A 12,147-nucleotide genomic window follows, 5' to 3' on the forward strand; every position below is an offset into this window, starting at 1 on the left:
TATGAAGCTCAGTGTGGGGTTTACCGTGAGGAAAATGTCGAGAAGAGTGTCCGTCCCATTAAGGAATGTCATCTCTGTGAGAACCCAAGGAGAAAATGTCTCTCTAGTCTTGTATCAGGAACTGTTGTATTCACGCTGTTTTGGGTTTTTTTTCATGTTGTGAGCCCATGAATCATCCACGTGACCATGTTACCCTCTTCCCACTGACCACCACAAAGCTTAGAAAACATGCATGCCATTTTGCGCTCTAAACTCATTTATATATTTCCTACCCTAACTTTCTCTTCGCCTCATTTCTTCCCACTCATTTCAAATTTATTTTATCTAGTTTAATTAATCCTATGTAAGCTTCCTTAAGCCCTTTTTAGACCAAGGCAGGATATAAATAAGCCAATACGTAAATAACATTATTTTTTCCCCTAAAACTGCCTTTGTCCCATATTTTCTAAGTGCAAGGACCCTTCCGTCAAAAGGGTAGTTAACATTCACTAAGTACTTACTGCCGTCGGCCAGCAGCACTGTGTGAAGCACTTCGCATGGATTACTTCATTAAGTCATCAAAGCAAGTCATGAGATAGACCCTCTTCCTTCTCAGATAAAGAACCTGAGGCTTGGATGTATAAAGTAACTTGCCAGGGCCACTTGGTCAAGAAGAACCAGGCTAGAATTCCACCCGAGGCTGGCCTCATGGCCACCCAGGAACCCCAGCTGGAAACCGTGTCTTCGCTCAAGATGCCACTCCCCGGGTTCCCTTCTGTTGAATTAGCCAGCTAGATGCCTCTTGACTCTGTTCCCCTCTTCTCTATCCTTAGTCCAACTTTTAAATTCAGGGCTCTTTCCATCTCTGGCTGGGATTTTCTTTTCTTTTTTTTTTTTTTTTTTTTTTTTTTAAGTAAGCTCTACACTCAACACGGGGCTGAAACTCAAGATGCCGAGATCACGAGCTCCATGCTTTACCAACTGAGCCAGCCAGACACCCCATCTGGCTGGGATTTTTGCAACAGCTTCTGAGAGGATCTTCTGAATCCAGGCCTGCCCTTGGTGGATTGTCCTCCATGTTTCTGAAATATAATGGTATCCACATGTACAAGTTCCCTACAAGGTGCCCCAGTTGTAAGACAGAGTCCAGTTTGCTTCGTCTGGCATTCAAGACCATTTACAGTGTGCACTTAGTCAAACCAAACACATTGTGACCCCACCCCGTGCTTCCAAGATGGTAATTACTCCCCGGACAAGGGGCATACGTTCGTTCATGTCTCGGAGGTCCTGCACACACTGTTCCCTTCTCCGGTACCTAGCGGACTACACAGCTTTCAAGTTTCAGGTCAGAATGCCATCTTTATTTTGAAATGTTCACTGAGTCCCCTCATCCCCAACTCTCCTCCACGATTTTCCCATTCTTTGTAGAGACTTCCTCACCATACTTATTTCATTGTGTTGTCATCATTTGTTTGTCCATCTCCCTTACTGGACCCTGAACTCCTTGAAGACAGGAGCTGTGTTGCCTTACCCACTTCAGATCCCTCTGCCACACCAAAGGCCCAGCACATAGTGGCTACTACTCAATAACTGAATGTTCAACCAAGTGGTAGGTCTAAATTAGATTTGTGTACCTGCATATTAGCCTTCTTAAAGCACTTCTGCCCCCAGCTCTCAAGCCCAAGAATACAGGGCCACCACTAAAGTTTGTACCTTAGGGCAAATTAGAAAACAATGCCTCCTCTAAGCTGATGTATTCCAATACACAGTCCAATACAAAGACACCTTTCCTCTGAGCTTACACATGGCTTACATGTCCTTCCGCATAGCTTTGAATGAGCTAGACTTTCTCTCTCACTCTCTTGACTGAACCAATTTTTGTACAAGAAAATAGTGCATATATCTATACATGGCAGGCCTGCATGCACACAGACAATTCTCTTGCCCTTGTGCGTGCTATTCCTTTTATTTGAAAGGCCATCCGCTCCCATCTGTGTATGCAAACTTTAATACCCAGCCCAAATGTCACCTCCCCTGTGAATGCTTCCCCCATACCTCTCAGGCAGATTTAACCACTCTCTCTTGTGTATTTCCACAACTGCCGAGGATACTACATTGGAGTCTTACCATACAGCATCACAAGTCTTTCTTTACTACTTGGTCTCACTGCTGGCCCATGAGTAGGATCAAGAGTAGGATCATGCCAGGCATCATTGAATCCCAGGTATTGAATCCCAAATACCTAGAATGATGCCTTTCATATAAATGGTGGGTATTCAATCAATGTTATTACTTGGTTCAAAATCTTTACAAAGCCTGTTTTTGCCTACTGATTCTTTCAAACTCCCCAGCCTGGCACTCCAATCTGCTAGCCTCATGGCTATCCATTCACATACCCACCTCACCTTCCTCTGGTCTCCTCCCCTATCTGCACTCTAGCCACAGTGGACTCTCGAGCACCCCTTCTCTCTGGACCTTTACTCCTCTGTTCCTCCTGCCTACAGTGCCCTCCTCTTCTCTTTGCCTGTCAAAATTCCATTCATCCTTTAAGGCCCAATGCCAATGCCATGTTTTTCATGAAGCATCCTATCAGTAAATGTGGCTTCTTGTTGATAAGAACCAAAGTACTTTGTCCTTCTGGAGTCATTCCTGAAACATTACTGTGTTTCAAAGAGGTGTGTTTGTAATAAAAGCACTTTGAGGGCAGGTGTCCCCCAGACTTTAGCATAGTGTGGTGCACACAGTAGGTTTCAGTAAAAACTGGACTAAAGAGAAGAAGGAATCCAGTGCTCCACCTCAAATGGAAGAGGCAGCCAGCTCAATTTCAAGGAACCAGGAGAGCACAAAACTTCTCTCCTGTCCTCTTTTTTATCAGTAGGGATAAAATGTGAACTCAAGGAAGAATTGCATAAATCGCCCCTCCCTTCCTCCCCCCACCTCACCCCCACCCCTCCCCAGCCAACACAGTTCAGCTTCCTTTCTAGAGAGGTAAGAGCAAGGAGTGACAGCTGGTTTCTTTTGCTCCACCCCCTCTCTTTTCCCCCAAACACAGAGCAGAAATTCACCTCTGACAACACTGCTTTCAAGCTCCTGCGGACACGGTGCATACAGGACCCATGGCACGCAGCACTCCTCTGTGGAGATAGTGCAGACAGACGCCTTCCTCTCAGCATGAAGCACCTCACCCCTGCACCCTGGGCCACTCTGGCCCTCAGCCTGGTCTTTGCCTCCTTCCACTTGGCTTGCTTGGCAGGTAGAACTGTGAACTTTATTCTTGGCCACCCTGGGAAGGGGGAGGGAGAGGAGGGAAGAAGGGAGGGAAGGAAGGAGGGAGGGTGGAAGGGAGGGAAGGAGGGAGGAGGATTCCTTGGCTAGGGTTGGTCCTGCACAAAGGAAAGAGCAAACAGTTCTTTTTCATCTAAAGGATTAGGCAGAAGGTAGTGGGTTGGGGTGGGGGTGTCTTACGTTTACCTAAGACCATGATCAAATAATCAACTCCTTAGCTAGGACAGGAGCAACCATCTCAATTGGCCTTTGCCACAAAGAGGAGAAAGCAATGTACTGACAGTCTCTCCCAGCAAGGGACCAAACTGTCTTAAAATTTTTTTGGTTGCTGTTTCTCAATGGCTCCTTCTCAGTGCCCCTGGCTATTGTGGTTTGCAATCCCCTCTTTGTACTCCTGATCCTCACCTAAGGTCCTCCCTCCTTCCCTTGATCCTGCACTTCCTCTGCAACTTTCACAAAACCTTAAGGTATGAAAGCTGCCAAAGCCTGCCTACCATTCTCCTACCTTCTCCGGCGGGCGGGCGTGGGAGATGTTGAGTTATTGTCTTGACTTATCACAGAGGCTGGAGGGGTTGAGTGGCAGCCCCTGTCTTGCTTTCTCAGGCTGGGCTCTGCAACTCATGCAGAGAGACCTCCCTTACACTCTTAAGCTCCTGGCTTTGCCCTCCAGCTTTGATCTTGCTCCACAGCTCCTTGAGATTTCCCCCTCCCAAAGCCAACCCGTCAACTGTCAACGTCCCCCTCAGGGCAGTATCTGTCTCTCTCAGCCTCACCACCTCTTCTTTGAAGGTTCCGAGTGTGAGCTCTAGCCACTCAACCTCAACTTAATTCTGGCTTCCACAACTTACCAGCTGTGTGAACTTTAGCAAATTACATAACCTCTCTGTGCCCCAGTTCTCTCTCTTATACCATGGGGATAATTGCAGTGCTTATATATAGGGTTGTCATAAAGATGAAATGAGAGTACTGCAGGTAAAGAACTTTCAATAAATTAGCACATGGTAAACATTCAATGACTGTTAGCATATTTGTTTTATTTTCCAATACCCCTCCCCAAGTAAGACTGTTTTACTCATTTTATTTACCTTCACAGAGACTTGCTTATGATAGGCTCTCAAAAAACTTGACAAATCTAACTACACTGAATTGTTGGGTCCTCCCAGCACCCTGTACTTTGGAAGTGACCCCACCTAGGACCAGTCCCTGACCAGCTGTGCTTATAAGGGAGGAGGATGAGATTTAAATTGTTAGAAATTAATAACTAAGCTATTCAGTTTGAACCATAGAAAATTACTGATATTGAGCAATTTTTTGACTTATTGAAATGGCAATTTCAAATGGTTTAACCTAATACCAGCATCTGATTAAGTAGGTTTTTTCCACTCACTTGCTCTAGATGTAGACCACTTCCATTCTAGGGCAGAGGGGAGATGAAAGTCAAGGCCAAGGAAGTCATCTGGGTTAAAAGGGAAATTAAATGTTGAATCAATCTCTCCAAAACAAATAAAGACTGAGTTCTAAGTCATTTAGTTGTAAATAATTTACAGTAACAATCAGATTGCATCAAAGTAATTACTAGACTTTAGGCAGGACATTGGAGTGGCCTGGGTGGGTGGGTGGCATAAAATTAGTGGGCAGCAATTTCATGGCTTTGGCTAAACAAGAAGTTTCCTCCTGACTTGTCCTGCTACGTGACAACAAGCTTCTTTGAAGGACACGCTGACCTGGAGTCAGTGGGGCCTTGAAAGTTTCCAAGCCACACGTTTTTTTGTGTTTTTGCTTTTTGTTTTTGGCATCCTCAAGGAAGCAGAACATCAATATAACGTCCAGAAAAAAATCTTTAAAATTGATCTCTTGGTTTTGATCTACCTAGATTAACACTATCTAATAAACATTTTTTTGATGATGCAAGTTGCTGGGTGGGGGCCAGCAGTACAGGCAGTGAAAGAATTCACCCAAGGCGGAACAAATGAGATAGAAGTTTTGCAAGGGAGCAGCAGGCAGGACAGCAAAGGAGATACTGTCTGCCACACGGTGGTGGTGAGGGGCTGTAGTTATAGGGCAGAACAGAGGAGTGTGGGGAATGTATGGAATTTTTCCTCTTTTTTGGTAATCTTAGGAACTGTGCCTGGTTATAATTGGTCAGTTGGGGCCTATGGCTATTTCAAGGTGGGTCACTTGATCAGCCTGTTGGCATTCAGCTCCGTGGTCACTGTGGGCCCTTTTGTCGTCCTCAAGTTTCCAGGGTTCAAGCCCATTGCCTAAAAGTGGCCTCTACAGAAATGTTCCAGATCCAGGGTGTGCTTCCAATATGGTAGTATGTTGGAATGTGGTGATCCATTGTGGTAACTGAGCACTTTAAATGTGGCCAATATGACCAGGAAGCTGAATTTTTTATAGCCGCAAGTCACTGCCATATTGGACAAAATGGACTTAGATCATCCATCTGCTCATTGTCAGTTTGAGAGGGAACATGGACAATGGCTTTTCTGGCTTGGGATCTTTATGCTCATGTCCATAGCCCCACCTCACCCCCAAAATGATAGAACTTTGAGAATTCCTGCTAGAGCTCTTTTTATCTTTGTGCTCCTTACTTATTAAACGAGAGCCAATTCTAAAGGCTGCATATTCTATCAACCTGTGGACTTGTTTGTACAGAGTTTCATTTTTGTGATAACCATCTGCCTGAGTAATACCAACATAATCATCAGAAGTACAGAATCAAAGTCAGGTTTCAACATTTGCTCAAGTTTTTAAAGGGAATTGAAGAATTATGGGACGACATTCTAGATTTTTAAGTGATTGTTTTAATATATACTAGAAAAACCACTTATGGATGTAGCTCTTTGTATAGAAAACAGCTAAAACAGTGTTTGGAAAGCTGTACACAACAGGCCCTTGGCCACTGAAGAGATGAGATTTGGAGGATATGAGGTGTGAAGGAATGAGTCAATGAGATATGCAGATAAAGCATCTCTGAATGATAACGGTGAAAGGAAAAGGGGAGTGTATTCATTTGCTGTCATAACAACATACCACAGACTGGGTGGCTTCCACAAGTGAAATCTATTCTCTGACAGTTCTGAAGACTTCAGGTGTCACCACCAGGTTTGTTTGCTCCTGAATCCCCTCTCCTTGGTTTGCAGATGACCATCTTCTGTGACCTCACTAGGTCTTTTCTCTGTGCAGGTGCCTCCCTGATGTGTCTTCCTCTTCCCACAAGGACACCAGTCATATTGGATGAGGACCCACCCATATGACTCTGTTTAACCTTGACTGCCTCTTTAAAGGCGCTTTTTTCAAATACAGTCACTCCTGTGGGTTAGGACTTCAATGAACTTCATGGGAGAGGAGACAGTTCAGTCCATAACAGAGAGTTGGCTTTGTTGCATGAAGTCGTAATGTACCTAGAGTGGAACGTCTATAATAATCTCATAGTATCACTACTGATTCACAAAACAGATTTCAAACTCTATACCTGGGAATGACTTTTCCTACCACCTGAGACCATCTTCTATCTTTTCTTCCAGAAGCAAGGAACAGCATCAACGCAACCTTGACCACCCACCACCCAGACCCCGGAACCCTGGAGCAGTGTCCCAGTAAGCTTCTCCTGGCAACTGCCCTAACTGCAGAGGTGGCCCTGGACCTGGGAGGGAATCTTAAGCCTCCTTGCTTTCTGTTGTTTGGTGTCCACTGGCTGAGTCCCTGCCTGGCCTTTCTGTGCACCGGTGTGGTTTGTTCATGGCCTCCAGAACTGCATGCATAGCACATATAAAAAGCTATCTCAGCCTTGGCCTCGATCTAAGCTCATGATATTTAGTATAGGTGGCTTTAATGACCCATCCACAGGACAGCAGCCAAAGAGGCCTTAGAAACTTAGAAGAGGAAAAAGCCATGAAAATCCGCCTCTATCCTCTGCAGGAGCTTGGTTTTGTACCTTTTGCTTATTTCTGTCCATCCCCCACTTGAATATTCCCAATGGCAAGAAGGCCCGTACTTCATAAAGCACCAACCGCTGTCACACACGTCCAATTACTAGAAAGTTTTGCTTTATGCTATATCTGGCTCCCTTTATGCTGCCCTCACTGAATGACCGAATGTGTTTACTTACGGGCACTTATGAAGGAGGGTAACGGGCAATAACACAGAGAGGTGAAGCACGTGGCTTTGGACTCCTACAGACTTGGGTTGGAGCTCTTGTTCTGCCATCTTGGGTGAGTCACAGCCTCAGCTTGTTCATGTAGAATGGGAACACTAACTGTATCCATCACTCTGGCAGGAATAAATAAGGGAACGTGTGTGAAGCACGTAGCAACAGCGCATGCACACGCTTTGGAAATGTTAGCTACCGTATTCTTCCTCTTTGCCTGTTCTTGCGGACGTTGGAGAAGAGCTGGGTGGGCTGGTGTGATGCACCCCGTTGTTCTTGCCCTCTCTTCCCCACTAGATGTGGACTTCTGCCCGCAGGCAGCCCGGTGCTGCCACACTGGAGTGGATGAATACGGCTGGATCGCGGCCGCGGTTGGCTGGAGCCTGTGGTTCCTCACCCTCATCCTGCTCTGTGTGGATAAACTGATGAAGCTCACTCCGGAGGAGCCCAAGGATTTGCAAGCATGAGGCTTAGAGCCGCAGCCCCAAGAATGGCCGTGGCCACCATTGGGTGGGTAACAGCGGGAGGGGAGTGTGGTTGCCGATGTGGTTTCTGCCATGTAACGGTCATCTGTCACCTTTGTGCTTCGGTTGCTCTTGAAAGGGGAGGAAGATGGAAAAGGGGATCCAAGGAAGGAAGGCCAGTGCCGTTTCACACCTAAATTCACAAGGCGGTCGTGCCTTCTGAGCGCTGACAGTCTCCTTTCTCGGTCTACGGGGACTGCTTCTCTTATAACCGCTGCTTCCTTCTGGAAGCACAAGAAACATGCGACCTAGACTCTTGTCCATGCATTCGGAGCTAAACTCAGAGCCTTCTCACCAAAAAGGTCATTGTCTTCCATCCCTCGCTTCAGTCACGGGCGCCGCTGTCGCAGTTCAAAACGGAAGCGTCGCCATTGACCCACTCTCTGTCCTCACCCCCATGTGCCTTGCTTCTCCAGCTCTTGTCCCTTCTTCAAGGTATCTGCCAGGGCCATCCCGCCCCACTCTCCCCGCCGGCACCCCGGTTCTGGCCTTCCTACATCGCCCCTACGTTGTCGCAGACACATCCCGTGTAGTTCTCACCGCCGGCAGGAACCTGCCTCCCCACTGGCCACTCCCGGGGCAGCTGTGAGCATGACCTTCAGTAACGCCTAACAAGAACTTCAGTCTGGCCCTCGGCTCCTCGAGGGAGTCTGACCACCTTCCCAGGCCTGTCTCCCTGAACATCCAGGGCCAGGGCGCCGCGGGGCTCCGATGGCCCAGTCTTCAGCCCCACATCTTCCACTTCTCTGCTGCCAGGCCCTCGCCTCCGGGTCTGCCTTCCAACTCCGCCTCCAGATTGGAGGATTGGAACTCCCTTCCCCGACGGCCATGGGGGACCTGGAGCTGGTGCTTTTTGGGGCGCATCTGCTCCGCCCTGAAGTGCAGCCCTCGTGAAGACACAGTCCGTGCTACTTCCTCTCGCTCCTGGGGACAGAATGCTCTTCGTTACATTTGTTCGATGAATGAATGGATGAACGAATGAGTCCTTGCCCTAGATGAACTTACGCTTATCGCTCCGCATACAGCACTTCCATTTCTCTATAAATGGTTGAAAATAGCCAGTCTCTAAAAAAGCCACTTGGTTTGGTCTCTGTTCATCCTGCATGAGGATGCTGCTGGTCATCGTGAACATTTCCAGTGGGGTCAGGAGGAGAGGAGGGTGGGTTCACCAGAAGGAAGAAAGGACAAAACGACTCTCTCTTTGGGAGCTGATTTCTGCCCTTTGGGAGGGAGTATGTATTTAGATTGGACAAACGAAATAACAATACAGAAAAGGGAGAGGCTTCTGAAGCAGGAAGAAGCATCTCCTGGAGGCGGCAGGTGATTCAAAGCTGCTTGGCTGTTCTTTTAGAAAATCTCGATGCCGGGGGGGGGGGGGGGGGGGGGGGGGGGGGGGTGGTGTCGCCTGGGTGGCCCAGTCAGTTGAGCTGACAGCTCAGAGCCTGGAGCCTGCTTCAGATTCTGTCTCCCTCTCTATCTGGCCCTCCCCCACTCATGCTCTGTCTCTCTCAAAATAAATAAACATTAAAACAATTTTTTTTTTAATCTCAATACGGGCCACCTGGGTGGCTCAATGGGTTAAGTGTCCGACTCTTGATTTCAGCTCAGGTCATGATCTCACAGTGTGTGAGTTCGAGCCCTGCATCAGGCTCTCTGCTGTCAGCACAGAGCCTATTTCGGATCCTCTGTCACCCTCTCTCTGCCCCTCCCCCGCTTGTGCTGGCTCTCAAAACTAAGCATTTAAAAAAAGAAAATCTCAGTACATCTCCCTGACAAGGGGCACTGAAACAATTGCCTGGCCTCAGTCTGCTGTTTTCTCAAGAGCCAGGTAGTTTCAGAATCTCAGTTGTTTAATCGATAAAATGGGTGGATTTACTGTTCCTACATGTTAAATAAACAACGTGCACAGAAGTGTCGGCACGACGCAACGGTATGAACATACACGAGCATGATCCACTTTTTTAGACAGCGGAGGAAAGGGTTTCCACAATCTGTGATGGTTGAATTCCTTAGAGATGGAAAAACTCGGGAAGTCCCACCCTTTGATTTAACATCTGCAAGCATTTTTTTTTAACGTTTATTTATTTTTGAGACAGAGAGAGACAGAGCATGAACGGGGGAGGGTCAGAGAGAGAGAGGGAGACACAGAATCTGAAACAGGCTCCAGGCTCTGAGCTGTCAGCACAGAGCCCGACGCGGGGCTCGAACTCACGGACTGCGAGATCATGACCTGAACTGAAGTCGGCCGCTTAACCGGCTGAGCCACCCAGGCGTCCCTTAATTTTTTAACATTTATTTATTTTTGAGAGACAGAGACAGATAGAGCATGAGTTGGGGAGGGGCAGAGAGAGAGGGAGATACAGAATCCGAAGCAGGCTCCAGCCCGACACAGGGCTCGAACTCACAAACCAGGAAATCATATGACCCAGGCGGAAATCAAGAGTTGGATGGATGCTCAACCAACTGAGCCCACGTACTCTCAGAGTGTCAGTTTTCTAAGTGGAAAATGTAGGAAATGGACATCAGTGTTTACTAACTCAGGGGAAAAGCCTGGAGGGCCGCACGGAAGGAGGCGGGCATAAGGCCCGTCCCTGCAACCAGAGCAGCATGGCTCTTACCCCGTCTATACCAGACCCCCACGGTAAGATTTCATTTGCTGCTTTAATAGGCAGAAAGCCAGAACACCGGTCGGTGCCTGACATCCCCTCCAATCTGGACAACTTGTAAGTTCTTAGACTACGTTCAAGCGAATTCAAGTGAATGTGGCCGCCACTGCCGAATTCAGAGTTAGGCGTGTTGTGAATCAATTGCCCTTCTTTCATCTGTACAAGAGGAAGGACAGACCAAATGCAAATAATCCCTCTTCCCTTTGAGATGAGAAAGACAGTTATATAATTTGACGGTTATGCTTTCCACATGCTTTATCTCAGATCTTCCCTCTCAGCATGGAATCTCTTTATTCTATCAAAGCAAAGATTTGTCAATAAATTAAAAAGGAAAACCTGGAGGGGAAAACCAAGTACCCCCTTCCAGGGATCTAAGAACTCCCTGGTATAAAGCAGCAGGACTTGCCTAGCAGTTTTCATTTAAGATTTTTGCTTTTAGTAAATGATGTCGCCCTCAGCACTGTCACAGGCTGTGTGATACAGAGCCCACACTGCTCAAGGCATTTTCTGTACCAAAGTGTAAGGCATAGAGGTAGAATATTAAACATTAAGGTGTGGTATAATTATCTGACTTTTAAAAATCATCATCTGAAAATCGATTCTGTTTTATATGTATGATACCTAAGGACAAATAAATATATAATTTTTTATTAAAAATAAAATGTGATACTATGCATGCAAAACTCATCAACAAGCCTGAGGCTGGCCTGGGCCTCTTTTCCATAAAAATGCATATAAATTTACCTTTAAACTTAGAGAAACAATAATCTAGAAATGTTTGTTTTTTAATTTTTTTTTTAAGTTTATTTTGAGAGAGAGAGAGAGAGAGCATGAGCAGGGCAGGGGCAGAGAGAGAGAGAGGGGAGAGAGGGAATCCCAAGCAGGCTCTGCACCGTCAGCACAGGGCCTGATGCAGGGCTAGAACTCACAAAGCGTGAGCTCATGACCCAAGCTGAAATCAAGAGTCGGACGTTAAACCGACTGAGCCACCCAGGTGCCCCTAGAAATGTTTTTGATGGAAAGCAGCTTTCTCTGTCGGCACCCTGGCATCTGTTCTAAGGTCATGTACACATAATGTGCTGTGACTGACTACATAGGTCTTCCTTGGCATGTGGTAGGAGTGCCTTGTAGCCAACCTGTACCTGGCGTCTCCTTCCAGCCTTACCTGGTCGAGCGCATCCTCCAGACTTCCTTCCAGAATAATCATTCTTTCTAATACGTAAGTAAATGATCAAGGCATTCCTCTGCCTGAAATGCCCCTGTGACTCCCACAGCTGACAGAGTAAAATCCATACTTTTAGGATGACCCCTAAGGCCTTCTGTAATTGGATCCCCGGGCATTTCTCTAGCTTAATGTCTTACAAATCCTTCACCCACACCCAGTTCTGAGTGATTTCAGTTCTTAAACATGCCAGGCCTTTCTATCCTCACCAGTTTTGCTCTTGACATTCACAGGGCCCAAAAGACACCCTTCCCAAGAGGTAGATTTCTCACGAACCAAGAGAAGCTTACAGCTCAGGTCACCTCACTGCCTGCTCCA

The 12,147-nt window shown here is 46.9% G+C and overlaps 2 protein-coding genes across 5 annotated transcripts in view; one reads left to right on the top strand and one right to left on the bottom strand.

Annotated features, from left to right (window-relative positions):
• The window catches only part of ATP6V0A4 (ATPase H+ transporting V0 subunit a4), a 95,420-nt gene extending 92,261 nt beyond the window's left edge, over positions 1–3,159 (bottom strand). For 2 of the 3 annotated variants that reach the window (XM_019452891.2, XM_019452892.2), the window contains exon 1: positions 3,045–3,159. The gene's annotated coding sequence lies outside the window, so the exon portion shown is untranslated. Of the gene's footprint in view, positions 1–500; positions 689–3,044 lie in introns of those variants that run through there. The other variant, XM_019452893.2, reaches the window with a different exon arrangement.
• On the top strand, positions 3,122–9,018 carry TMEM213 (transmembrane protein 213). Of its 2 annotated transcripts, none has more exons than XM_019452897.2 (3): positions 3,122–3,232; positions 6,795–6,866; positions 7,715–9,018. In XM_019452897.2, exons 1-3 carry the CDS (start codon positions 3,151–3,153, stop codon positions 7,882–7,884), a joined length of 324 nt encoding a protein of 107 aa, XP_019308442.1. In that variant the 5' UTR covers positions 3,122–3,150; the 3' UTR covers positions 7,885–9,018. The 2 variants fall into 2 exon arrangements, with proteins under 2 accessions (XP_019308442.1, XP_019308444.1); XM_019452899.2 differs by having other exon boundaries at positions 3,131–3,232; positions 6,798–6,866.
• Positions 9,019–12,147: the final 3,129 nt, after the last annotated feature.

The sequence above is a fragment of the Panthera pardus genome, unplaced genomic scaffold (assembly GCF_024362965.1).
Source record: "Panthera pardus isolate Hobbes unplaced genomic scaffold, ASM2436296v1 HiC_scaffold_8, whole genome shotgun sequence".
Classification (NCBI taxonomy): Eukaryota; Metazoa; Chordata; class Mammalia; order Carnivora; family Felidae; genus Panthera; species Panthera pardus.